The sequence below is a fragment of the Pollicipes pollicipes genome, unplaced genomic scaffold (genome assembly GCF_011947565.3).
Source record: "Pollicipes pollicipes isolate AB1234 unplaced genomic scaffold, Ppol_2.1 Scaffold_3447;HRSCAF=4054_pilon_pilon_pilon, whole genome shotgun sequence".
Lineage (NCBI taxonomy): Eukaryota > Metazoa > Arthropoda > Thecostraca > Pollicipedomorpha > Pollicipedidae > Pollicipes > Pollicipes pollicipes.
In genome coordinates, this window is record NW_023596297.1 from 32,751,969 (window position 1) to 32,764,153 (window position 12,185).

The 12,185-nt window shown below is 51.0% G+C and overlaps 1 protein-coding gene and 1 long non-coding RNA gene across 2 annotated transcripts; both read right to left on the reverse strand.

Annotated features, from left to right (window-relative positions):
* Positions 1-680: 680 nt before the first annotated feature.
* On the reverse strand, positions 681-1,836 carry LOC119092138 (uncharacterized). Its single transcript, XR_005093510.1, has 2 exons — positions 1,800-1,836; positions 681-1,285 (listed from the first exon to the last, which is right to left on the reverse strand). It is a non-coding gene; the product is annotated as an uncharacterized LOC119092138 (long non-coding RNA).
* Positions 1,837-1,846: 10 nt separating this feature from the next.
* Positions 1,847-11,546, reverse strand: snRNP-U1-70K (small ribonucleoprotein particle U1 subunit 70K; the record flags this gene model as incomplete). The annotated part of the gene is made up of 6 exons (XM_037215114.1): positions 11,217-11,546; positions 7,079-7,196; positions 6,827-6,891; positions 5,271-5,333; positions 4,803-4,884; positions 1,847-2,214 (listed from the first exon to the last, which is right to left on the reverse strand). Coding segments are annotated over exons 1-6 (840 nt in total), but the record flags the coding sequence as incomplete, so codon positions are not given.
* Positions 11,547-12,185: the final 639 nt, after the last annotated feature.

Below are 12,185 nucleotides of genomic sequence, written 5' to 3' on the forward strand. Positions count from 1 at the left end.
CTGACCAGGCGCCTTCTCCCACCAGGCCGAGACACCACCCCACGCTAAGGCCTTCACGCAGCCATTGCGTCCGGCAGCTCTCCCTCCACATCCGTTGTATGACTCGCATGACCTTGACATCCGTCGCATGACTCGCATGACCTCGACATCCACCACGTGACACGCAAGCCAGTGGCGCTAAAACGCGACGTCCGACCGGCCGTTTCCTCGTGTGGGCAGTGACGATGCAGGTCAGCTCTTTAACGGCCTGGATCTCCACACCGCCACCTGCAGACCCAACAGGGTATCGCAAGACCTTGTCCGTATTTTTGGCCAGTGCTGCTGTCTTCGCCGTTGACCGACTACTGTCAATCGATGCCATTGAATATCAACGACGTACTCGGCCCTTTAGGCCATAGGACGTCACGTACCTTTCCCCCTCGCAGATAAAACTGAGAATGTGGGTCTGAGGGGTCGCTATTCCATGCTCTGGCCGCAGTTAAGCCCTTGCGGAAGGCACGCTTAGCCTGGATCTTCGCCTTCGGCCGCACGGGGCGCTCCACAAGCCTTCCTACCGCCCGCACGATCATTGACGGACTTATCCCCCGCCAAGGAAAGGTGGCGTGAGGGGGAGGGGGCTGAAATGATGTCAGCGCCTGATCTCACTTCATCTGCTTTTTTGGCGAGCCGAAAACACAGCATTAGGATTCTGCAGTTTATTGATGAAACCAAACGCAGTCTGCGGCGCGAGTCGTCGGTGGCCTACACCGGACTCGGCGGTCGACTGCGGCGACGCCACGGCCTCCGGCGCCGCCCGAGGCCGCGCGCACTGCCCACAGCACGAGAGCGCGTCTCGGCTAGCAGCAAACGCACCCATGGACTGATGAAAACCGAGGCCGCGCGAGCGAACCAAACCGTGCGAGAACATCTCCCGTGTAAACACGTACCGAAACTCTGCGCTGACGGCAGACACGCCTGGCTTCCGCCCTCGGCGCTAGCCTGGCGGCGGCGGCGGCGGCGGCGGCGGCGGGGGGTCAGTAATCTATCTCGCCCTCGTCCTGGCGGTGCTGACCATACCCGGCGCCGTTGGAGTCGTGCGGCGGCGGCGGCGGCGGGGGTGGCGGCGGCGGCGGCGGCGGCTGCAGGTCGCGCGGCTTCTTGTCCTCGTCCTTGAGCGGCGGGTTCTGGCCGCCGTAGCTCGGGTACTCGGGGTAGTCGTCGTCCGGCTCCTGCTTCACCCGCACCGCGTCCGGGTCGAAGCCGTCCTCGCCAGTTGGCGCGCTCGCGCCGGTCCCCGCGGCGCTCCCTGCACCAGAGCGATCCGTCAGGCATGCCGGCACAGATACAGCACCAGGCAGGACGTCAGTGGTTTGGAGCTTTGAACCTCATTCCAGTGGCTTTCTGCTTTTTGCCCCGGCACGGATGATGAGGCGACTGACAAACAACATCACTAAGACGTTACCACATCGGCGCAGACAGGCTTTTGCCACTAAGAAGCGACTAATAACAAACACGGCACGAGATAAGGGCTCCCTGCTTGCAACGTTTCATTTTTCAGTGGAACCTCCGAGCCCACTGCAAGTTGAGCCGCAGTTCTACGCACAAGCCGCTGCACTCAGGCCGCTGGTGGGGCCGAAGCCGCCGGCGCGCCACAGCCGGATTACCGGCGGGGCTTTCCAGAGCACGCCAGGCAGTAAATCACTGCCAAAGACCAGGTGTCTCGGCCACCAGGATTATCCCTCAATTGACTGACGGCCGCCGGCCCCGGCCGGAGGCGGGCTCTACACTTCGGCCGCCGCCGGCCGCCGGGCCCCACCCACCTGTCCCTGTCGCCGCGCTCGCCGCGATCGCCGCGCTCGCGCCGCTCGCGCCGGTCGCGTGGCGAGCGGCTGCGGTGCTTGCGCCGCTCCCGGTCGCGGCTGCGCGAGCGCGTGCGGCGCCGCTTGCGCTCGCCGCGCTCTTCGACACCGCGGCGCTCGCGGCTGCGCGAGCGGCGCCGCTTATCACGCTCGCGACTGCGCGAGCGCCGCCGCTCGCCGCCGCCGCCGCGCTGCACGCGGTCCGAGTCCTCGCGGCCCGAGTACTTGACGTTGACGTCGGGCCCGCCGCGGCGCGTGCCCCCCAGGCCGCCGCCCAGCCGACGAGGCAGCCAGCCCTTGACGGTGCGGGCGCGCTCCACGTCCACCAGTACTCGGCGCCCGTCCATCTTCTTGCCGTCGGCGTGCTTGTAGGCGGCTGCAACACGCGACGGCCGCTCGTGACGCATCCCGGGCCACGCGCGCCACTTACCGCTCGGCCGCGGCCTCGCCGTCCGCGCAGGCTCACTGGCGTCACGCGCACCACCGCTCGCCCAGACATCCAGCTCATTCGGTCAGGCACAACACTCACTCGGTCAGGCACACACCGATTCATACTGCAGTCAGGCGAGCAACTCCAAACGGGGGATCAACAGCGCGGCCCTTCGGGCCTTTCGCCGAGACTGCTCCCACCATCATTCCGGAACCCATTGTCGAAACCCGGAGAACGCAGCAGCAAAAAGGGCAACGCTCATGCCGAAAACAAGAATACGGCAATACGGCAGCGGCCGTCGGGCGCTTTCGGATATCAAGGATGCAGACATCGTCTTTCCCAGAATGGATTACACACATCAATGCGTCGTCGTTACTCGTTACCAGCACAGCACAAAAACCGGTTTAACACAGGTGAACTTTCCGAACTCAAGCCTTTACAAGGCATCCACACACTGCGAAACGTTTGCGTCACAAACACGGCAGCGTCGCACAAGGCGGTCAAGTTCACCGGTCACCACAGAAACCTGACGCAATCAACAAGACGCCACAGGCACACACTAGACTCGCGTCCCTGTATCAGCCCACAGCCCTGGTTCCTGCGACGCACGGCGTCCTGTGGGCCCCTACGTGAGACGCGACACACGTTCGATCCGCAGAGCCTGTGGAGAGAAACAGACGGGCGGCGGCCGCCAGCAGCCGCCGCTGCCGCTCGAGCCCCGCGTGCCAACACACTCGTCAGCGGAGGGCGGACTGGATGCAGGAGAGACCGGGGTGGTGGCAGACCGGTTACCATTTACCTGCCGTTTGTTACCTGGGCAGTGTGCTTTACTGGTGGTAATCGTTCCTCGTTGGGAGCGGTGGATGGGCGAGGGGTCCGGCCCAGTGGCGCACGCGACGGGTGATCGGTCACCTCGACCCCACTCACGAAAGGTCTGTATGTACCACCTCCCTTACGCAGAGGTTTACCGACAGGCGGACCTCCCTTACTTAGAGGCGTATCGACAAATGGACCTCCCTTACTCAGAGGTAGACACGACAGAGCGTTGTACCTCCCTTACGCAGAGGTGTGACCCACAACGACACAAGCCTCAACAGGAAAACTCAAAATCGCCAGCCAGAGGGCTACGTTAGAAAGCTGGCAGATAATCGGGTACGTTAGAACAGTGAAAGGCACATATCGCTTTAAAAAATGCTAGGATTTCGTCGTTTTAACAATCCGATATAATCTTTAAAAATTAAGGATGCAAACGGCAAACAATTGTTCGCTCACAGCCCGCACTTACTTTTGTCTTCGGGAGTTGGCACTTACGCGTGATTGTGAGGGAAGACGTCGCAATATCCTGGCCATAACTATCACTTATCGCGTGTGCCACATAACACTACTTGGCGAAAGTGTTGCAGTGATCCAAAACTTCCCAAAATATTTTTAAAATCCCATAAGGTCCAGTATGTCAGCTGAATGCATCTAAAAAATAACTTTGAAACCCATTCGAGAATTTGTGGTTTCATTTTGCGTGACACACTGTGGTCAAGATTCGAAGATAATGACGGCTTGATCAGTGTACCGACGAGTGTTAGTTCCCGAATGCACCGCATGTGAAGTTACGATCATCTAGCTGCGCCTTTCGCATTTCGACTCACTAAATACCACCAGTGCCAGGAAAATTTCGAGCTGTAATCACCTTCAAAAGGGGGCCAGAACATAACATCCCGAGTTGGCTGTCCTTTGTTCCGAGCCATGAGGCGGAACTGACTCTACGGTATTTTTATCAACTCTAAAAAAACGTATTATGTTGGTAGAACTGAAATGTTTGCTCTAGCAGCAGTAGTCTCTCCCAAATTTCTTGTATGGTTTTCAGGGCTTACCACCATACAAACCTACAGGCCAGGGAATGGTATATGCACGTGGCAGTGTTGCGACCACAGGCTACGCGCCAGGGCACCGCCGTGCTGCGGCAAACAACAAAAACGTCAGTTACAACCATGAGGGAAGGATGGCGCCACCGAAGCTAGCGTGTGCAACAGCCCGCTCGGTTTGCGCCTTCAGAAAGGATGCAGGAAAAGTTCATAACCGCGCGTGGCAATGGATGCCGCCGAGAGCGTAGGACACAGTACAGGAGCTTTAGTCGGGAAGTGGTTTGACCGAAGCACGTGTTAACCACCGCAACATAAATACGGCGGGAACAGCCGTCTTCAACGATGGACCGCGAGGAGCAGCCCCGCTTAAACGTGTAACAAAGGTAAACGTACACCGCCAAGATTCTGCGGGGAATCGGCACATGAAACCCACAAAGCCCTGTGAATCCTGCCAACAAAGACAGCAGGAGATGGAAGTCAACAACGCGTAACGGCATGGCATTGGACGGGTCGCCAGACCCCGGCAGGCCCTGAAGACTCGCGACCAGAAAACTGGCCCATGAACGTTAGGCCGCGTCCGGAGCCACAGGCACGGCTCTGCGCTGCCGTTTGCGTGTCGGCCGCCGGCGCCCCCCACCACCCTCCGAAGGTCATCGGCGGCGGCGGCTTACTCACAGTGCATGTCGCGCTCGTGCTCGAACTCGATGAACGCGTAGCCGCGCGGCTTGCCCGTCTGCGAGTTATGCACCAGGACGATCTGCAACGGAGCGCTGTCAGTAGCTGTCCATAACCCGCGAGGCCTGAACGCGGAGACCGACGCACACCAAAGCATGATGATGGTTATTGGCCCGCAACGCCGGCCAGAGCTCCGTGCGACAGCCGCAACGCGACAGTGGACTGGGACAGGCAAGAAGCTGGGCTGTGAAAACTAGCAGGCAATACGGAAATGAAAAACTCGCACAATAAGGCACAAGAGAACAAAATGGGACACACCACTGACAAAAAAAAAAAACGGCAGACACGGCCGCGCAGACGAGAGCCGCAAATGCCAGTGTTGAAACATTATGTAAGCATTGCAGGAAATATGCACAGCAAAAGCACATGATCGCGACACAGAGAAGTAATCATCCATTATCATCATACCTTCTTGATGGGTCCACTGACTTCGAACTCCCTCCGTAGCTTCGACTCAGATGTATCATAGTTCTGAAACCAGTGAGTCGCGTGTAAATTTTTGTCAATGCTAACCCTCGCAACACTATATTTTTGCTCCAGAAAGATGTCTTGAGTCCAGTGCGGTGACCGCGAGCTGCCAGCTCCATAGTGATGTGCGGTGCTTTGCTATGTCCCACGTTGGCCGCACACCGCCTACTAGACATTCTAGAGGCCTAAGGCCGACTAAAATACGACATGCTGAGTCTGTCTGCCATGTAAGAAACAAGGTATGTTGAGACGGGTTGCCCGAAGACCTGCTAACAGAATACCGTTGCGACCATCATTTCACATTTAAATAATACTCCAGAACACGAGAAACCATTTAACTTCATATAAGGGTCTTTTCTGGGACATTATGGGAAAAACCTTAACTACGCCATTCCTGCGTGCCTAACTTTCACTAACTGCACACCTGCGTAACTGTAACACCTGCGTAACTAACTTCTAACTTAACATTCTTCCCCAGTTGCGTGAAAATCTTCGGAACTATTCGTAAAGGGCCATAATCAGCATACAATACCAAAAACAAACTAAGTCTTAAACGTATCAGTTCTATTTCACTGTGGCGAAAGTGCGACAAAAATTTCAGGGCGTTGTTGCAAAAATCTTCATGGCAAGCCATAGCAAGACACATTAATGTACCTTGATTTAATAAAGGGCGTACGTCCCAGAAACGAAATATCTGAAACTTATCAATCCTCCCCACAAAACGCAAATTGAGTAAATTTCGCACGTATTCGAATGTTCCCAGTAGTCCATGGCGGTATATCAGTCAGTTACAACGCCAGCCTTCAGATTCGCCCGCCCGAGATTCCAGAGACGCGCGAATCAGGCGACATCTCGTGCCCCTTGGAAGACCTGTTGGTGCGGCCCGCGCTCACCAGGTGACGGGCCGCATCAACCCACAGTAACGAATTTTTGTCACCGACCATAACCCTATGGAGCCGGACACGGTCGCAAACGGGTACTACCCTGCATTGTCCCCTGTGGTGTTCTCTGTGCCCTGCTGAGGTGCTCCCGGTTTCGCCATGGTTTCCGAGTACATGATACGTCCCCGTGGCCCGTCATGTCGCGTGGCCGCCTGATAATGGCCACTCTGGCAAGGCGGATGTTACATGCACAGCTTTCTTTTTCCGTGGAGGCTAAATGACATAAAAATGAAACTGATGTCACAGCCAGGCATGCAAGTCCTTTCAATCTCCCTACCATGGCGTGTGACATAGCCCGAGCCTGACCCTCGGCTGCAGTGAAACTCTCGAATTCCGGTATTATCGGTAGGACTTGGGTTGGGCTGCAGGCTCACGTGACGACGTTGTTCTATTACACAGTGCCGGTGCACGTATGCTTGCGTATCATGTAGAATGACGTCCACCGATTCCACCAGATACCATATATCAGCGAAACCCTCAGAAGGCTGGCACAGTGACGATATGAACAATCTGAAAGGATCTCGAGCCAGAAGTCGCATCCAACAGCATACTTACGATACGGGCGACGAAAAGGGTTTTGAATGGGTCCATCGTCCCATTATTCAAGCTTGTTGGATCCCCTGAAACAGCAAAGCGAGGTCACAATGATAGCTAATAGAGCCAAAAAACAGAAAAAAAGATAATTCAATTTAACTACCTATGCTAAAACCATGACGGTAATGTGGAAACATGTGGACATTATGAGGTACTAAAAAGCCATGAGGCTTCTTGTACTACAGTAAATTCGTATACAAATATCGCACTCACATAGGGCAATGTCCTGTTCCAATCTGTATGCCACTTGTTCCTGCTTCTCTCGTCGCTTTCTCTCCCTCCTTTCTTCTCTTGTTTCCACTCTTGTAGGTGGAGGGGTGTCAGCGGGATCCTGGGCACACACGTGTGCATAAGTCAGCTTAGCTGTCACACAGGGAGCCACCCTACTTGCAACGACACGTGGCCATGGCGAATTGTATGTTAAAGGAGCTGAAACCTAAGGAGGTAAGCACAAACTTTCAAACCATCAGACATTTCATGTGTCCCAAGGACGGACCCCGACAATACCAGAGAAGATTTCAGAACCTGACCTTAATGAAAACAAAACCGGAAACAAGCTCAAAATAAGAAAAAATCGCCTGAGCAAATGTTAAGCAGCACACACACACACACACACACACACACACACACACCTAACAAACCACAACACTGCTGGACACCTCCAATCCACATTGCAGCATTCAACTGCACACCGCTGTTTACTAAATCTGAACTAATCCTAATAGAGCTGAACTTCATCTCAAATTCGGTGTAGTGTATAGCAATTTTGGTTTCTATCATCGCCATCCAGCATAGCAGCAATTATCCACTTGAGTGGCATGGATTGATTATTCCTCATGCTATTGCAGTCCTGGCTCTGCCTTCACTGCCTGTTGCTCTCCCCTCACTAGGTACTGGCCGAAGAGGACCAAGCCAGGTGGCAGCCAACCCAGTGCCCAACAGGTCGGCAGGTGGGAATGTTGGCTCTGGGTCAAAGGGACAACACACAAGAAGCCAACGAAACATTGTGAATGGGGAGGAAGCTGAGGATCACAAGTCCGGTAGCATACATTGATATCCACATCCATGCATAGGTCACAGCTTTCATTTCTCCCTTTGGAATTGCTGGCATTCAAACCAGGGTCATTGGAGATTTTGCCAGCTTGCTAACCATTCCACCCGTGATACTGATACCCTGTCTCAACCTCCCATAAAACTTAAGGAATATTGTTCTGAACCTAGGCCTAAGAAACATCACAATGAAATTCAAGCACAAGTACATGAATTTAGTTGTTCACTACCCACTAGTCACAATCACATACAACAAGACAAGATTGTTAATTACAATGAAAACAGGTGTACTGTGCAGAGCATGCACACTTCTCTGATTGGGTTGTCCAGGAGAGTCCATGTTATCAAGTCTAATGTTTCAAGAACAAGTCCTCAAAGGTCTCAGACTTTTTAAAAGTAACAAAAAAATGTTCCTTGCCCATATACCACAAGCACAACAAGCACTGCTTAGCATGAGCTCTGATCCAAAAAAAATATCCCTTCCAGAGGTTCAGATTATTATTATTTTTTAAATATGTAGAACACAATGGAACCTTGGTGGGTTCAGTCCTCCTGTACACACATTTCATAGCTTACAGGTGTTGGTAAAAAATAGAAGGGATCAGAGGTTACATGAATCAGTGCTGTTCATGTGAGCAGTGACACCTACCATCTCACGACACAATTCCCAGTCAACAGAGGAATTTGATGGTGGAAGTTAAACATACTGCAGTGCTCGGCAACGGCACAATCCGTCCTTCCCCCTGACGTCACCTGACCTTTTAGCACGACCCCCTGGCACCAGCTGCAGGCCATACTGCTCAGGAACAACTAGCAAGTGCCTTAAGTGACTCGGATCCACCCACCAGGGATGCGTGAATCAGAAGGCAGACGCTCTCACAAAATGAGCTATCAGATGGACAGATGTGTATTGAGGTGTCCTTCCATGAACCTTGAGTCATCAAGAATCCCGACAAAAACATTTTGGTTTTTGGTCAATAAGCAATGCCTTATTGCCCTCCTTCCTGCACAAACAATGTTGTATGTGACAACACCAAGGCAAACATGCTTACTTTTGCACTGCAACATAAGTGTTTTATATCTTAAGCTTGCATGGACACCTCTCCCACTATCATGGTTACAAAAACACCAACAATTTGAATCAGCATCTCATGAAACCATCAGGTGCATTGTTCATAAAGATATTTCACCTTTTTCCTGATCAGCCACAGTGACAGCCATTAAACAATAACTTACAGGTGCCAAAAATTGCTTGCTATTTTTACAGGCTATTCAGTGATGTCATGAGCAGCTGAATCAAAACCTTAACATATGCTTTAGAAAATAAGGGATGGCATCTTTATATGCAGTTTAAGTAATCATAAAGCACATGTAACAAAGACTCTTCATCTTATGATCCACTGTTGTTACCAAGGGTCATGGGTGCCATAACACAAAACCACCTGAGCTATCAATTTCCAGACCCAGACATATCTTGACATTCTTCACCCACATAAGTGATGAAACATTTTTACTACACCTACCAAGAGGAGATTGACCAAGAAGACTCTGCTTACCAAGCATAGGGTGGGGTCTATGTGATATGCCTCAGGCCCTCTGCCACCTCACTCATGGCAGAATATTGTCAGATGGAGCTAGACAGGCAAACAACCTGTGTGCTGAGTAGAATCTTCCACATGACATCAAGTGGGACCTTCCCTGTCTGACTTATAGAAGTGGCTGTGAGCCAGAGCTGGACATGGAGAAAACAAATAGAATGCCACCAATTCTATGTGATGGAGACTTGATCCTCCTGTCTCGTCAAATGAAATCCACACCAAAATCTGACAGCAATGAGCTTCTGACATTCATAACAAAAAGTTGGCACATAATGTCACTTTGAAAAAGAAAGCACATCATTGCACCATTCATAAGACAAATGCACAACCAGACCTGAAATGTCTTGGCTGACACATACATCAGGGCTCATGTCTGGATCTTGTCTGGATCTTGAATCACCACTTTTGGATACCCTCTAAACAAAAAGGGCCAATCTTTAATGTCAATGCTGCTTACATTTGTTAAAAACTCAAGTGTCATTGTTTGCTCAACATTTGCTGCCTATATGAGGGCCATGACTTAACTGTCCCTCCCCTTGTATCTGCCCCACAAGGTCTTGAGCCAGTCCACAAAAAAATCATCCACTGTGGATGTATACATAATTTTGGTGCACTGAGCCTTGAAGCTAGCTGTTGTGTACAGAAAACTCAGACCAAGCTGCCTAATTGCCTTGAAATTGCCTAAGCTGCATAAAAATTGTTGGCTCTATCCACTGAAACAAGTGGTAACTATGCACACACTGCATATTTTATGCACAGTGTATCTTTAAATCTGGTTTATAGTAGCCACAAGTGGTCAGCCTGAAAAAAAGATTACACTTGATATGTCCAGTACAGCATCAACACTGCTGCAACAATACCTGAGCATGTACAACACAAATCTGAGCACTCTAAGGTTGGTGCACAGTCACCAACAATGTTGGTCCATAACCAATTTTTGTGAGGAATTATGAAATGGGAAGGGTAATTTTGATAAGTTTTTCTTAAGGCTTTTCATCCAAAAACAATGTGAATATTAATCTCAATTTCATTCACCCAAGTTGGACACAATGGAATGTGAGGTCCAGTGCACAAACATGCTGCCTGTGTATAGTACAGCAGAAAAACTTTTAAAAAATAACCAGAGGGTCTGCCCCTGCCTCCCTCCCCCCCCCCCCCCACCCACCCAGACTGTACAAAATATTATCTAGAGCATGACTTCATGTCCTGACCAGGCAGTAACAGAAATGATTAAGCAACACAATCTTAATCGCTCAACATTCAGAGCATGGTCACCACCAAAATCACCAAAATGAGCACATAGACCTATTATCCTGAGGGATATTATACTGCAAAGGTTATTTCCAACAAATTTCTAGCAAACAAATTTCAAAAACACATTTTCAAAAACTAAAAATTAAATGCAGGCTGACTCAGCATGAGTACATCACACATTAATCAACTCACACCAATATATTAAGAGTCTTGCACTGTGGGTGGAACATTAGCAAAATGTCCTGCATCAACATTTTCATTACATGTATTAAATGTGCACAAACATGCCTGCAATTATGACATAAGGTTCAACACCCCAAAGGTATCCTTTTTTACTATGCAAGAAATTTGTGCACCTGCAGCAAACATAACTGAGTTTGCAGATTGTTTATGCATCCCTTGCCACTTGAAGTTCTGCATACACCCTGTACACCTGCAACGCTACTTACCTCAAACTGTTCCAAGAACCCGCCTAATCCAGAGTAACCACCAGTCTTCTTTTCATGGGGAAGTTTATCCACCGGCGGCAAGTACTGGATAGGGTCGCGGGGGGCGAACAGCGCCAAAAGGTTTGGAGGGAGGAACTGAGTCATCTCCGACTGTTAGCCAACTTGCTGCTACAACAGCGCTCAATCGCCCTCAGCCTGGCCAGAGGATTTCGATACACGACTGGTCATAAACAACTAAAACAGCCAATTCCGCGCCGGCCTCCACATACACACATCCACCGACACACTTCGCGGCGCGTGGCGCGTGGCGCCTTTTCGCCGCAAAAATCGAAGATGGCTGACACATGTGCGACCTCCGATAGAGGGCTAGGTCCTATGTTTCTGCCTCGAATTTCTGAAAATCGCAAGATGTTTTCGGCAAAGAAAAACTTTAATGGTTGGACAACACTCTTCCTGAAAATTATCCACGGAAACCTAGATGCGCTGAGACGTTGAACTATAAGTAGTGCTCCTGTAGGTGGAGGCCGTGAAATGATTGCAATGTGCGAAATTTCACAATTTGCGTCAGTTGCATCCAGCTTTGTGATTGATTTCGCCCAGCAGTGTACAGAAGAACGAGACTCTTTTGAGGCCTTCATTCTCTAAGCATGGATAAATTTAGGTGTTCGATTAAACTGTCATGAACCTAACTGAACTTTCAACTTTGGCAAATTCATGAGCAATCTTACAGAACGCCCAAATATGAGTGTAATGATATACCGAACCAGGACAGCGTCCCGAACGTTGTGTGAAAGCACGCCACGAGCGCGAGAACCGCGGGAGCCGGAGGGGCAACGAAGCTGAACCCCACTCAGCTTTTTGATAACCTGATATTGACCCTGTGGGTGTTACCTGAAAAAGTATTCAAAAATGAATCTCGACTTTGGAGAACTTCCGTTCCTTTGAAGAATGACTTTAGGCCCACCTTGA